A 16497-nucleotide genomic window follows, 5' to 3' on the forward strand; every position below is an offset into this window, starting at 1 on the left:
ACATCTAGTTTTAAGAGGCATTAGACTCAGGAAAAGATATAGGAAAAGGAGAAGGATAGTTGATAAGGACCATTGTAGGAAAAGGACTATAGAAACAAAAAGACACCAAAACTATGTATCGGATAAAAAATGACATACCAAAAAACACACAATGAGGTCGAGGGTAGTGAAGCCACAAGGAGGGATGGTACATCAACCGGAACTCCATTGACGAGAACGGGAGGAGGACAAAATATCATCAAATGAACGGGTAATCACATGAATGAATATGAGGGAGATGAACCTAATGAAAAAGAAATAAAATAAGTTATGCATATAGTAACAAATACATTATACAAACCATTGGCTGTTTCTATCAGTGACAACATAGAGGCTATATGAATAGGACCTCCGTGAAATAGTCTACGAAAGTAACACTTGTAGCTTCTCACTGTATATACTTGATTTACATTATTACGTATGAGGTCACCACAATTGAAAATGGAATGATGTTTATTAAACTGGTTTTCAATTGACTTGTTTAGAATATTTACCTATGAGTTATCACATTGCTATCCTATTACTACAATATCCAATATTAGTGATATAAAAACTTGAAGAGTGCCGAGGTAAATGTGTGCTATTTGACTTTACATAGGAGTTCTTTGGTACTTCTATGGGATGACATCTGTGGTAGCGGGGTGCCTCATGTTACCTTAAAGTGGCACCAACACTGGTACTTGACTATATAAAAAAGATTCTTGTAAGATACTGTTTTACAATTGATGTGCTACCCTGTACTCCACTGCTACCTTTCTTTTTACATTGTTACATTATACAAACCAACAATCATAACATTTTAGTAAGGTGAAAAAACATAGCAACATTAAAGAGAGGATCTTGAAATGTCCATGTCCTCCTGTCTGCAATTTTCCAAGAATCTTTGAAGTAGGCGGGGATCCTCATATGATGTAGTCTTTTTTTATATGTGACCTTAAAGAGACATGGATGGATAAGGCCAAATCTAGCATTGATATCTCGTAGTGCCAGTCTCATGTCCAAAAATTGCTTCCTTCTATTTGTTGTGGCTTTGGCATAATCTTGTGAGAACAAAAGATTGGAACCCTGCCACGAGATTCTACCTTTGGCTTTAGCGGCTTGTAAAACTCTCAGCAGATCTGTATATTCCAAAAAGTACAGTATCACTCCTCGCGGTTTAGTTGATGAACTTGTCGAGTGAGAGATATGTCCCAAGCAATGAGCACGTTGGATATTCAAAGGTGGAGAGTTGGGGATGTCTAACAGTTTTGGAAGAAAAGATTGAAAAAAGGAGATTTTCAAGGTTTTCAACCTGCTTCTGAATACTTGAAATCTGCGACTGCATTGAGGGAACTTGAACCACAGTAGACTGAAATGATTCCACTTTACTCTCCAATTGAACCACTCTACTCTCTATATGAGACCATTTATCGTCTTCTGAAGTCGTATATTAGTCTCCTCCATATAAGGCTTAAGAGCTCGAATTTCTTCTAGAATTAACTCCATTGAAATAGAGGGAGGAGATACTGTTGGTGAAGGAGGATCTTGTTTGACCCTCTTCACAGGTGATTGAGTCGATGTGCCGGTTGGTTTCAATAAAACTTTAGAAGTAGGCAATGAAACATTAGAGACAGGTGGGTTTAATGAGATCTGGTCTGACTCAGCCATATTCTCCTGAAGAACAGTGAAAGGATTGTAATCCACCACCGAAGAAGAAGACATTACCTTGGAACGTTTAGCAGATTTTGTTCTCCCCATATATAAAGGTCACAAAATAGTAGAAACGAAAAAATTTGAGAAGTTTTGCCATATAGTTGATCTCCATATAAAAACATCCAAGGAAGGCCAAAATAGCAGAGGAAAATAAACATGCCTCGAAAATCATTCAGGAGGAGTACAATATATGTAGTAGAAAGAATTTGCCTTAAGTAGTATGAAGAAAAGACAATAAATTCAGGTTGTCATGTCATTGAAAAAACCAAGTTGCCTCCTTCTGTGAGGATAATCGTCGCTCGCGGCAAAACAAAATGGTGGCTGTGAGTCTCAATACACTCGCTCCAGTACATCAAAAGCAAAACACACAAGCCCCTTACCGCGGGAACCTCACAAAGCGTATCAAAATGTGCATGACATCTTCAACGAAGCAGCGGCTGTCCTCCAAGCCGTTCGCTGTGGTTCAAAACGCCGAAGTAAGGAAGAAGCTTTTGCTCCGTCACAGAGCTTACGGGAGAGTGCCCATCCCTGACGGCGTCCAAGCCACGCATCGGTAGTTTATTTGAACCTTACCTATGCTAATTTGTATTCAAATAAAAGAACATTCAAAGTCAGTTTGGAATGCAAAAAGAATTAGTAAAAGATGGTTGAATACATAGGATATAACATGTTAACAGTTCTTGTTGGTTTCATCTACCTACAGAATACAATCTTGAGCCATGTGAAGACACGGGCACTCCTCAGTTTGGTAACAGAATGGGATATAACTTTGGAGTTGGAGACACACTGACTTTCTCCTGTTTACCCGGTTATCGTCTCGAAGGAGCATCTGAAGTCATCTGTCTTGGTGGTGGTCGTCGTGTTTGGAGTGCACCTCTGCCAAGGTGTGTGGGTACGTGGTCAGCAGCTTTCCTTTGCTTGTATGTGTGGTCATTGTCTCGACAATTTAAAGAATGACTTTATTTTCTTGCTACCTAGTTTTTAACTTTTCATGTCTGTATTATTGAAGGACCACAAAGTCAAAATATATTTCTTGTGATGTGGAGGGTGATGAAGGAGATATACCAATAGCCCCCTCTGTATTCTACAATTAATTTGGGGGAGGAATGCAGAGAATAGTATATAAATATACAATGCTGCTCCTTGTATATTTTCTTTTTTGTGGATGTATTGAACATGCCCCCATATATTTGTTTATAGTCTCAGGGAATTGTCTTTAATTGCTGCCAGTGGCCCAATGTCATATGCGTTATGTGTTTTTTTGTTTCCAGTAAGATAGGCTAGCATGTTAAGGTTTGTGACTGAAAACCTATGGCCATGGTTTCACATAACATGAGGCCCATTGGCAGTAATATATATATTGACTGAAAAAACATAGGTTTCAGGGTCGTTACTGATGGAAATTAGCATTTAGAAAACCTTTGAAATTCACTGAAAAAAAGTAGGTTTTAGGGAGGTTATAGTTAGTTGGACATTTCGCTCGTACAAAACCAGAGAAATTTGGCCAATATAGTTAGTTGAGGTAACTATAAACTGCTGATGAGGTCACATATTACATCACTCATGACATGGTCTGTGACATCACTGATGACATCTCAAATGACATCACTGATGACATCACAGATGACTTCATCCAGTGACTGTGTGTTCCTGTAAATTTAAATATGTTTTATATATATGTATATATATATATGCCAAGGTGTATTCAAGAATGAGTTGGTGTATGAGTGTCTGTATGGATGATTTAGTAGGAGTGCGACTGACTGTATAAGGGAGTGATTAAACGTGTCTTACTGAATGCATGAGTTAGTGACTAAACTGTGAATGTCTGTATCAGTCTGTCTGTTGGTGGGTAAGTGGCTGCATGGGTTGGTGATTAGCTACATGAGTGTCTATATGGGTTATTGGTTGGTTGTTTGAGTATCTGTATGGGTGCCTGAGTGTCTGTGTGGGTGGGTGGGGGTTTGTGACTCTGTGCATAGATGAGTGAGTGAGTGATTCACTGGGTGTATGGGTCCAAGAGTGCATCTGTGAAGGGCTGTATAGGTGGGTGAGTGTGTGTATAGGTGTGTTCATGAGTGTTTAGATGTGTCAGTGGTACATGTGTGAGTAACTACACATGTGAAAGGCAGTATATGTGAGTGTTGAAGTATATAAATGACTATATGTGAGAGTGAGTGATTGTGAGAATGCCTGTATGGATGAGTGTGTGCTTGTGTCAGTGATTGTATAAGAGAGTAAGTATGTGTTAGTATCTGTATGAATAAGTGAGGTGGTGTGTGTATAATTATGTAGGTGAGTAAATGGGGGCATGATTGATTCTTTGCTTGACTGACTATGTGTGTGAGTAACTCTATGGTGAGTGGCAGTGTGTGAGTGTCGTTATAGGTGTACGAGTGCTGTATTGATGAGTGACTGCATGTACACGTGACTGTATGGGTGAATGAGTCGATGTGTGTGTAGACCTAGGAATCAGTGCGTGGGTATGTAGTAACTGGTATTGGTGTGTCTTTGGTTTCAAAAATGGTAGTCTGCATTTTAGAGTGGTTGTATCAATAGTTATATTAGTGTGTGAGGAGGTGCATCAGATTATCATGTGGATGATGTCATCAGTGATGTCATTTGAGATGTCATCAGTGATGTCACTGACCATGTCATGAGTAATGTAATATATGACATCATCAGCACTGCATTGCGGGGGCGCGTGTTATAGTTACTTCAGCAGTTAATCTACACATGGTAGGCCTGGAGCCATTTGTTCAGTGCTACTGTAGTGGATGGCGCCATAGATGAAATTGATCCTTCCCTGCAATGGGTGTAGTTTCAGGCCATATACAATGGCCTTATAGAAATATGTGAAATGTGCTAATCAACATTTAAGACCATTTCGACATGCTCTGGGGTCAGAGCATGCACACTGGGCACTAGATTTATAGGTTTTCTAGATTGTTCTACAAGCGCAGAGTTTGGTTTCTTAGACCCCTGGAACTGAGGGCTCAGTCAATATGCCAACACAAGACAGAAAACCAGTTGAACTGCAAACACCCCACAACCCACTGAGCAACATCTAAGTGATATGTGTTTCTGATAATGATCAATCATGAGACATTACAGGGATAATCCATTGAACCCCAAACCATCTTTAATTAATTAATAACACATTCGAGGACACTAGAAAATTAGGAATCCATTTTATAGATTTGCTTGAAAATCAAAATCCTAACCTAGTACATATGATATGAATTGTAACCACAATAAAGACAAATAAAATGGCAGCAACAATGTTTACTAAAAAGTGTAAATGAAGGGAGTCTTCTAACATTATTGCATTTATATGTTTTAGCAACACTACCACCATTCTGCTACTGCTGAGTAGTAATCTAGTTCTAGCATAGCATAAACAAAAATTGAATTTTAGATGGTTCGCATCCAGTTAACTGTTTTAACAAAAGATTTACATTCAAAATAGCAGCAAGGCCTGCTATTTTTGTGATTGTAGGTCATCTGATACTAATCATTTCCGTGAGTCAGCGAAGGCTAAGTGCCTCAGTTCCCTTCATCTTCAGTTAGAATGACACCTTTAAAACCTCTCTCTTTGGGTTTAGCTTTTCATAGCATTATTTCACTGTGTTGAAACTCTTCGGAATAAGCAATTCACAAAGATTGGCATGATGTTGTTTCACATTTTTTCATTCTGCAAGACTGTGTTCCTCTAGAAACATCTGTTCTTCAAGATACTCTTCAGAAATCAATTACAATAAATGTAAAACAGAACAGTCAGCACTTAGATATAATACTGCAGATATATTCAATAAATACTTGAACATCATGCTGCAAAACATAAAAATATAAACCAACTGTGCATTCTATCATTCATACCTATTCACTCTGAATGTATTGATTGGCACATGTAACTCAAAAAAGGTAATACCCATATATAATAAATATGAGAGTATAGCAGTGCCCCAGTGTTAGAGTTTGTTTACTAGCATGTGTGTTGCCTCAAACAAAATGAAAAACTAGAGGTGACTATCCAAAAAGTGATGACTTTGCAACACCCACCCATGCCAGTATGTGGATATGGTATTGTAATGTATCTTGAAATGTGTGACAGGTGTGCAGTGTGATAGTCTATGGGAATGTTGAATTGTGGCAAACTGGATTTGTTTTGTTTTTGTTTAGAAAAGTGTGTGTGAGGTGGAGGTGCGATATGTATATTTGCTGCCATGCTTACATGTATAGTGATATGGAACTATGATGGAGGGGTTTTAGTTGTGATACTTCCATGAGATTTCTTAGTTTGTTGGGTTACCAATAGTTTTGAACCTTATGATCATTATCTGCATGGTCTAGAGTATTATGGAGGATATTTTTGGTGATCTATGTGGTGTATTTGGTTAGAATACTGCATGATGTGGTTTGCTCTCTTGCTTGGCATTTTAAAGTAATTGCATACTGTGACATATATTGGTGTGTAGGGGATGGGGAGGCAGGAAGAGGAATGATGGATGCTTGAGGACCTGATCCTCTGTGCTGAGAAGGAAAAGTTAAAAATTTACATTTAGTACTTTTGCACTGTCATTTTAGATAATTAATTTGAAAACATGCATGCCTAGAAAGTTTTAGCAATCAAATTAAAGGCCCTGCTTCTCAGCCCCTATATCTTAGGGAATCCTCACTATGGGGCATATTATCAAGGACGGCGTTAAAATTATCGCCGTTTAGCGGCAGAAAACTGCTGCTAAAGTGGCGATAATGGGCTTGATAATATGCCCTGGAGAATTCCAATAAAAGCCCAGGTTCACACCAGAACATGGACTTCTATTGGAATGCTCTAGGGCATGTTATCAAGCCCATTATCGCCACTGTAGCGGCGAGAATTTTTAACGTCGTCCTTGATAATATGCCCCTCTATTCCTTCACAATTCACTAACTTCATTAATCCTCCTATTCATTTTGATGGGTATCATCGCTTTACTGGCCTTCAGAGTGAGTTTCTCCTGTCGTCTTCGGGCTTTACAATAGCGTTTGCAAGGCCATAGTATCAGAAGAGTGGAGGAGGGGTTAGAAGTTGTTTTCTCCCTGGAGAATGATAATTCGATTATTAATGCTATCAGCAAACATGTAGGGTGTTAAATCTTGTAAGAAACATGTTGTACATTTCTGTATCTATAGGCCTAATGTTCAAGGCTATTACATCAGTGTTTAAATTAATTCTATCTTAATGAAAACAGGCAACGAAATGGATACACCCTGAGAAAACCTCAAAGAGTCAGCATCATTTTCATTCTGAAGTAAAAAGCAAAATATTCCAGTGCCTGGCTTAAACCTTAATCACTAAAGTATTAACCATTTTTAGCATATGTGAATGGCAACCATTAGAATCCCAAACAGTATTCTCCTTAAAGTTTAACAATATGTTCTCACCCAACATATCCTTATAATCAGCTGCCGAGGGCAAGGGGTTAAAGGCCCCGCAGCCGAGGTATAGTGAGGAAAAGGCCTTTAACTTCTGGTATATTCCTGGGCAGAAGGAAGGGCTATTATGCTGTAACAACACTCCATCCACTGAGGGTGGAATTTTCTAAATTAAAAAGGGAGAAATAGAAAGGCAAATATTGGAATGTTGGTGGAGAGGAGTTATACCATCCAATGTTGACCCTGAGCCACTTTGTTGTCTTAAATGCATCTCCCAATATCCCAATGTTCTAAGTTATGTTGACTTGTTTGAAGAAATTCATCAAATGTATAATATTAAAACAACATAGTGGTATATTATGTTTTTCTGCTGTGTTGTATCCTCACAGAGATGACACATATGGTGGAGTGATACATCCATCTTTAAATTATTGTATTCCTGTAGTGAGGAGCATAACCTGGTCCACACATTGGGGGAGATTTACGTTTCCTGGCTCATCCCTGCAAATCAGCAGGGATGCGCCAGGAAACTTGCGACACGCATCTCAATCCTTGCGCCACCACGGATGCGCCGCATTTGGAATGCGGCGTATCATGGCACAAGGAAATGCAGATGTGTGTTGCATCTGCTGCTGTAACGTTGGCGCAGTGCTGGAGTTGTGTCGCGCATCAACACCTCCCTCATTAATCTATTTTCCACTAGCTCTAGGGTTTTAAAATGTATATGTCCCCATAACTCTTCTCCATATAGGGCCACCCTAGAGCCTGACTTGATTAGAGCTGCTCTACTGGAGAGAATTGTTTGAAATTGAGTCCCCGATATATCTTTTGCAGCCCTTCTATTTGTCGCTTTAATTTAAACCTTTGTTTGCTGATGAGGTTCACCTATTCTATCGTTTTATTAAGGGTGACAACCAAATATTCGAACAATTGGACTTGTTCTATAGGGACCCCGTTTATTGTTGGGTTGGATCGAGTAAAGTGGCATTGATTGAAGACCTCCTACTTAGTCTTTGACACGTTAACTTCTAGCCCTATATCTAGCCAGAATCTGCAGAACTGGTTCGGTATTTTCTGTATCCCCATCAGCAACACGGTTAAAAGAAGAGTGGCTTCTGCAATTGTGAGGGCCAGAAGCCTCATCTTTGCAAGTTCGGGTGTGTCGTTATCACATGGATTTAAATAACCAATCAAACCATTGATGTACAACGTAAATAGGGTGGGGACAAGCACAAACCCTTGTCACATACCTTTATTTACGAAAAAGGGTTCTGTAAGTTCACCTAGTCTGCCACTCCGTACCTGGACAAAGTTAGACTCCTGGAGTCTCTCTATGATTCTACATAAGTAATCTGGTATTCCCATCTTGGCTAAGACCCTCCATAGAGTGGCCCCTAGCACCAGATCAATAGCCGATCTGAGATCCACAAACACACCGTAGAGTCTTCCTTTATTAATTGTTATAGTCTTCCGATAAATTAACTGGAGCCTGGTGATCCCCTCTTGAAAAAACACAAAGGATCGGAGGGCGTAGATTCCCCGTTATTGGCCCCCCGAGTATGGAATAGCCTACTCCTGGACCTTAGGTCCACTCCTGACCTTGCTACATTTAGGAAACTTTCGAAGATATGGCTTTTCAGACAGGCTTACCAACAAGTGGGGATGAGTCTGATCAGATACCTAGTGCCAAGAGACCGTCTGGTGAATGTGTGCTTTAGAAATGGACAGTAACATAACATACCATAACATAAAAATGTGATCTATGGTTGATGTGCTCGTTCAAAAGCCAGCCTGAAAGGGGAATAGGACTTCTTGGTAATCTAGCCATTATTAGAGTTGGGATGGAATGACCCTGCTAAATATCTTTGGACAGTATCTATTAGGCTAATTGGCCTATAATTTGTGGGGTCTGAAGAACTTCCCTTTTTATAAATTGGGAATCGTTCTGCTCCAGCCCAGGAGTATGGTACCTGTAGACCTTTTAAAATTGCAAGAAATATCAAAGTAAGGTAGGGCCTCCATATTTTTATCTCTGTCAAGGATAGATCAGCTGGGATTTTCTCTGGACCTGGAGCTTTGTGGGGAACTACGTTACTGATATTATTTTCTACTTCTTCACACGTTATAATGGAAGGTTATCAGGACTATTCCATACAGGTAGATTAATTCCTCAATTGATCCGATACATTACGTGATTGAATATATATTTGAAAAGCGGGCGATTCAGACCTCTGCTGCAATATCAGCATCAATTTTAGAGATCCCTTCCACATTACCCTTGGTAACCAAATTCCAAAAGGTTTTATGTTTTTTTTCTCTTGTAGCGGTCAGAAGAAGATCCCAATTTTCTTGATCCCTTTCTTTTTTTTCATCTATTAGTATTTTATTAAAATCTGCCCAACATTTTTGTATCTCCGATCTATTCTTGGTTTTTACTGCATTTATGAGTTCTTCTTTGGTCAGTCTACATTTCTTGCTGTACCAAGCTGGTATTTCCCTTTTATTTTTGCCTTGTTTCCCTACTTCTATATAGAAGACATCTTTGAGGTCCTCAAAAAGATGAGAGTGGATTTCCCCAATTGATTTCAGAGATTTTGCTTGATTTAAATCTAAGTCTAAAAGCCCCTAAGCCCCTTTCGACTAAGCTGTATATGTGTCTCATGGTTTCCATCACTGACTGCCATTAAATTCTTCATTTATTGTTTGATGACTGGCATCTATTGTCTAAGGGGTGAAAGATTGTACCCGCATCTTTTCTTATAGTTATACTCAATGAGAGCTCTAGGGCGTTAGGATCACTATCTATCCTTTTTATCACTATCATATCCAGTATACAGGGCCATAGCCTGACATCTACGAGGATGTAATCTATTAGACTCGGACTAGATACTCTATTAAAGGTTTGGTTACCTATCCTGTATGAATTAGTCCTGCCATTACATGCTTGAATGCCCTGGTTGAGAGTTAACAAGTTGATTTGAACTGCAAGGGCTGACCATTTTTTAATGAGTCGAGTCGGAGGTTTAGGTCGGGAATAGCCCAAAGTCTATCTTCTTTTGAGAGTCTAGTGCAGCAGGAAATATCTAGAGGCTCGAACTGGCAATTAAAATCCCTACCTATTAGTTTCATATTTGCAGGTGGCAGTTTTGCCATAGGTAGAGCAAGGTAACTTAATTAGGAGGATTGCTGTTTGCTTGTGGAGGGTCTAAGATATATATTGTATATACTGAGAGTAAAACCATTGAAAAATGTGATTGTTACATACAGAATATCTTTTGAATCCTCCTTTGCGTTCATCACCGTAAATCCAAGGTGCATCCCCACCCTGGTCAGCAAGCCCCCAGATGGTCTGCCATGCGCCGCTGATATTGCTTCAATACCGTGTGTAACCTTCCCCCGACAAATCAATGGGAGAAGAGTGCCAGGTTTCTTGGAAGAGACAGATGTCATACTGTTCTACAAAGGATTCCCAGTCCGTGTTCCCATACTTTTAGCCGATTCTAGCCACATTCCACAAGACTGCCTTTATTATGTGTTTTCTCTCAGCATCCCTTTTTGTGGTAGTCTCACTAATGTCTGCTATTGTACTTTTGGGTAGTCTACTGGGTTTAGAATTTACACTCTTCTTTTTTCAATCCTGTTGTACCCAGGACTATTAGGGTCTGGGAATGATATGTGGCTATGAGAAACCTGGCTTCCTTGTTCTAGAGCATTTACTTTACCAACTGGTTGTTGCTTCCCCATGGACCCCTTATACCTATTTGAGTGTATGTTAATTTTACTCCCCCTAGTCTCATGAACAATTCTGGTATGGTGTGATGGCTATTGGGATTCTTCTTCTGCCTTCAGGCAAACAACTTGGTAGAGGGGCCCGGACCTGGTATATATAGGGACGTTATGTATATCATTAGTTTGGTGCCACCCGGGATTTGGCAATAGAGTATTTATCTTGATGGATCCTATTAAGGGTTTATAAAAGTAACCCAAAGGGAGGAGTTTTATTCTTGAAGACCCCTTGCTCCCTTGATATCTATTTGACCTATTCTGTAATAGGGTCCTCATGACCTTTGGATCTCTGAAGTTGATAATAATACAATCTCCTTCTAAGTCCTAGGCCCCCTTTCCTATCCAGCCCACTCTCCGGGTGAAAAGAATATTATCAGCTAGTAACGGAGACGTTCCTGTATAGTCTCAACCAGTTGATACACTTATTTTTTAGCTCAGTAAATGTTTCCTTCTGGTCCATTCTAAGACTTGGAATTCCAGCTATCACATAGGGAGTGGTTTCGGGGGCAGTTCAATCACAGGTAGATTCATGGTATTGGTGGCTGCTGTGTCCTTCTTTCTTTTGGCTTGTCAAGTAGCCTGGTTTCACTTGAATTCCATTCCTGTGTGTAGTCTGGGGATACTACCGTAGGACGAACGGAGCCAGCCCCAACTCCTGGGATGTGGGGAAGGCCATTCGGCACTGTTTTCTTCTTTGATTTTGTTACAGTCTCTGCACTAGTGCTGGGGTTTTCGGGTTTTCTTATCAATGGGGCACTTTGATGAAATAGTTCAACTTCAGATAGTCTTGTCAATATTGGGTAGAGTTTCTCCTTGATAGCTGCTTTGGTTTTCCCAAGCAAATTCCCCACTAGGCTATCGACCTAGCCAGGTTTAACAATTTTCTCAGTTTCATCCACCTCACCACTGCAGTGCGACTGATTTATATGCTCTGAAGACAGTGGGGTGCACGCTGGTATAACGTCTTGGGCATTATTTTTACTTTTGACTACACATTTGGCCTACTTCACTGGCTGGCAAATTTGTTTTGAGGTAGCCTCTTCAGATTTACTAGTGCAGCTTAATACTCTAGGTCTTCCTTTGTGATCCTCCTGTACCAAAATATGCTACATTGACTCGTCTGCAGATTGGTTTATTTCTGTTTGACCCTGTGATCCTACTAAATCTGTAAGCATAGGACTGTGTAGAACGTTAAGATCTTTCGCAGTCTCCCACCCTCTAGAGTTAGTCTCCTTTCCGCGAGTACTATTTCAGTTGCGACCACTCTAATAGCCCTCTGAAGCATGTGATCAACTGAGGTTGGGTGTACTGATGAACTTGGTTCAATTGTTTGGGCCCCCACTGTACACTTTCTTCTCCCCATAGTTCACTGGTGGTATACAACCAGCTGCCATTCAAAGTAGATTCGCACAGCCAGCTACCCTGTATTTTGAGGTATGGCTGTATTAAATAACCCCCCAAAAAAATTAGAAGTTTGTATAGTGGGACAAACACTCGCCCTGTCTTGCCTCTGTTTCCGAGCTTGTGTGCCTTTAGTATCCAGCGAAAGGTGGGTGGCCCAGCGCAGCCTTGCACGCCCATTTACATGCTGCAGAATTGCAGCTGACCCCGCCTCCCGCACCGCACAGGACACTGTGGTCCCACCCCAGCCAGCTTCCCAGAAGAGACTGCTGCGTGAAAGGGCCTCTAGGGTGGCCCTGGGCTGATTTTTCTGCAGTCAGAACATCTAATTTGCCATAATGATGGTGCAAGGAAGCACTTATCTGTTTGGGCTTCTTCAGGAGCTGTTGACGTGGCCACTTTCATTTCCTAAGTCTTGCTGTTCAAGCGACTCCTACTCGCAGCATCAGTGGCACCTGAAGGTTGGTAAAAGCATCCTAGATGCGGCAAAAATGCCTTGCTCGCATCACGTTCTTCTTACGGCGACTCAGAAACCTGCAACTTTTGAAACCTAGATGCCTGTGCGGGGGACCTCATCCCTATCATGCTTTGAAACACAGTGTGGGATACATGACTGTCCGCTCCCTCTCACCACTCTTTCCACACACGCTGCTTAATCGCTTCTGCTCGCAGCATCAGAGGTGGTGTCTGAGGGCATTCCACCAAGCAGGAGTAGGGCACCTGCTCTCTACTGCCTTGCATCCCACATCATCAGATGGCGAAAGGAAAATGGGGGGGGGGGCTGGAGACCTCATCCCTGAGCGCGATACAGGGTAGCATGAAGTACACCCGACATCTTGCAACGCACTGTTAGCCAGCTGGAAACTGCTGGTATATATCAATGGGTTTGTGACCACAACTGCATCCGCAAACCATTGGTTAGTTATCAGCACCTCAAAGGATGTGGTAACTGATTCGTTAAACATGAATGTGTCAGCATCCTTGAGAAGAGTAGGGAACGATCCTGTGAACAACTGCCTGTTCTGCTTGATGTTTTTTCAAGTGTGAACCTTTTTTTCTGTTTTAAAGCAACACGGGCTCGTTAAAACAGCCTGTGTTCCTTAAAAGATCCACATTCCGGAATGCAAACAGACAGACAGTGGTCTATTGTTCCTTGTAGACTACCATCCATGCTTCTGTAGCTAATCACAGGGGTTCACAAATAGCAACCTGCCTAATTATTTTTCATTAGGTCATTCAGTAACCCCTGCAAATAGAGATTTTGTGATGCAACCTGTTAGTACATAGATCACATCCAATGTGCAAGGACTGTTCGAAAAACTGAAGGTGAAATTTGAAAATTCTTTCTCCAACTAGTTTCCAAAGTTTTGTTCACGCATTTTAGGACTGATAGATTGTTTTTATTCAGATTTTCTGCCGCATCCCAAAGCTCGCAGTCATGATGATTAATAAAGAGCATGGCCAAATTGCTACCTATGTGTTTTCCTTGTTTTCAATTTACATTGAACAGTGAAGGGTGTTCTTGTAATTATTATTATACATCTGTGATAATTTAATGTTGTTGTTACAAATGTATAAAATAAACACCTTGCATGAAAAGTATATCACTGGCGGAAATCACACCTGAAATCACACTACACGGGATCCAAAGATCAACATTTGGAAGTGACCCGGTTTGCTTGCTGGTATCACCATATTACTCTGCCTCTCTGATGGTGTCAGATCCTAGGTCATGGCCTTGTTCTTTGGCTTGGCATAGTTGTGGCCAAAGCTGCACCTGGCTTTCACCTCTCCGCCAAATTAAGGCATTCGTTACAATTGAGTGCAGTAATAATACAAATTTGGTCTGGAGAGGTTTCCCCAGGAAAACCATGTCAGAAAGTACTGCCGATTCTGAGATTTGCTATTCCAAATGGCGGAAACTTCTGATATTACCAGGTTTGCGGTTTCCACCCCCTACGAGATGCAGCTCTTGGAATGAGGCGGTAATGCACCACCGGGCACCACCAGTGTTTACAAGATGAAGTACCGCCTCCCAGAATGAGACCCTGGGTGTAAGGGCTCATCTCTTGCATACATTGCCTCTGAGCTGCTCCATTCCACAGTTGTCTCTCTGATAAACATCTGTGCTTGTTTTCGAGTTAAAGACCTGACTGCACGAGCCGAGCAAGAGGCAGAATCTAAATTGAACTCCTTACTAAAGGTCAGAATTTGCTCCAGATGTACCTACGTGCAGCCTAATGACTCACAATGTAATGTTCCTCTGTGCAATAGAAACCCAGCAGGCAAATAGCTACATGCGCTTGAGAAATAGGCTCTGCATTAGGGATATAATTATATCGATAAAAGCCGAGCTTATTTAATTTACCTCAGGGAGATTGAAAACTTCGCCACACTTGAATTTGAACTTGTTAACCCCAGATCAAGAAGATGAGTGCACCTAATAAGACAATGCTTTGCGTCGCACGGTTGTTGATCCACCTGTAATGAGCACAAATTAACAAAAAAGTAAAAAAAAAAAAAAATCTGCAGACTGTAAAGTAACACAAAGACAAAAACGAAACCTAAAACGTGCACTTCAAAGAGCGGAAGCGAAGCCTAGAAACCCGCTAGATGCTAATGATCAATGCGCCGCAGCGCGCGCTAACTGCTTCAATGCAATTAACACCGAAGGCAGCCCAGCGTGAGAGGCTCCGCGCTCTTTGCAGAGAACACTTCAGTCAGCACTATCCCGGCCCGGGAAATTACCATTGAGCCAAAATGGCAAGTGTGAGCCATCGGAGATGTTCTACCTTAACCATTTTTAACTGGCAGCGGACTCGATCGCGATTGAAAAGGACTTAAATTACTACATATATGCGATGCATCGTAGCAACCTAAGGGGCATATTAACAAGGTCCAGAGATAATTATCGCTGGCCCCACATAGCGGTAGAAATATTATCGCCGGCTATCGCTGAAAATTATCGCCATGATTACGCTATATTAACAATACATAGCGCTATGGCGATAATATTTCAGCGATAGCGGTGTTTACCATGGAACATCGCTGGTTTTCCAGCGATGCTCCGTGGAAAACCGCGATAACATTGCTGATACGACCCTGTGGTCGTATCAGCATAATCCACCTACCATTATTAGTATACCTTGGTCTGGAATTTAACAGACATTAAATTCCAGCGTTAAGGCCGAGGTAGCGTGATTTGTTTTATCGCTGCACCTCCTTGTTAATATCGCATATTTCACAGCCACGTCTTCTTTGCATCTCATTAGCGATGCGAGGCAAGGCTGTGAAAAAACGGGCTTTACATCAAAGAAACACGCGCTAACGTGTCCTTGATGATATTGCAATATAATTATCTCCACTTATCGCCCGAAAACGGACGCTAAAGCGGCGATAATTATATCGCCAGCCCTTGCTAATATGCCCCTAAATATTTATAGTTCAAGAAAGATCTAATGGGCAAAACTTAGCCTTATTCCTTGAGATAAAAACGATATTATCAAGCCGAAAAGCGGCGATTTTTTTCACTCACAATTATCAAGGACATGCTAACGCGTGTTTCCTTGAATAAGCAGCCCTTTTAACTCCACTTTGCATGTCAGCGATGAATATCGCCAATGACATGCAAAGTAGGCGTTTCTTTCCATTTCTCAATGGAAAAACGCGCTGACACGGCAGCTCTATATTATCAAGCCTCGTGCAAACCCACGATGCGATGAAATAAACCGCGCTAACCGATGTTATCGTGGGTTTGTAACGCCTGGTTTGTAACTGACTTAGCCATACTTATTATGGCAGGTGGATTGTACAGCTGAGGCAACGGGGCATATCATCAAGGAAACGCGATAAATATTGCATTTCCTGCTTTGCGCAATTCTGTTTCACGCTGCTATCGCAGGATTTAATCGCCGTGGACATATGCGTTGATAATAACGCGATATCTCGGCGATTAAATCCTGCAATACGTGCTGTTAAACAGAATCGCGCAAAGCGGGAAATGCGATATTTATCGTGTTTCCTCGATAATATGCCCAATGTGTTTAAGCAGCTCCCTGATGCTGGGCTTTAAGTAGGATAAAAAAAGTGTGGGGTCTCTGAAAGGGACGGCGCCTATATAATTATTGGAATGACTTAAACATGTAAGTTAAAAATTTCCAT

General features: G+C 41.1%; 1 protein-coding gene across 1 annotated transcript in view; it reads left to right on the forward strand.

Moving 5' to 3' along the window:
* The window catches only part of CSMD3 (CUB and Sushi multiple domains 3), a 2836509-nt gene that overhangs the window by 1751021 nt on the left and 1068991 nt on the right, over positions 1-16497 (forward strand). The window contains exon 21 of the mRNA XM_085605076.1: positions 2435-2623. Coding sequence (XP_085461202.1) covers positions 2435-2623 — 189 coding nt within the window. The remainder of the gene's footprint in view (positions 1-2434; positions 2624-16497) is intronic.

This window comes from Triturus cristatus, chromosome 5_1 (assembly GCF_964204655.1).
Source record: "Triturus cristatus chromosome 5_1, aTriCri1.1, whole genome shotgun sequence".
In the NCBI taxonomy this organism is placed as follows: Eukaryota; Metazoa; Chordata; class Amphibia; order Caudata; family Salamandridae; genus Triturus; species Triturus cristatus.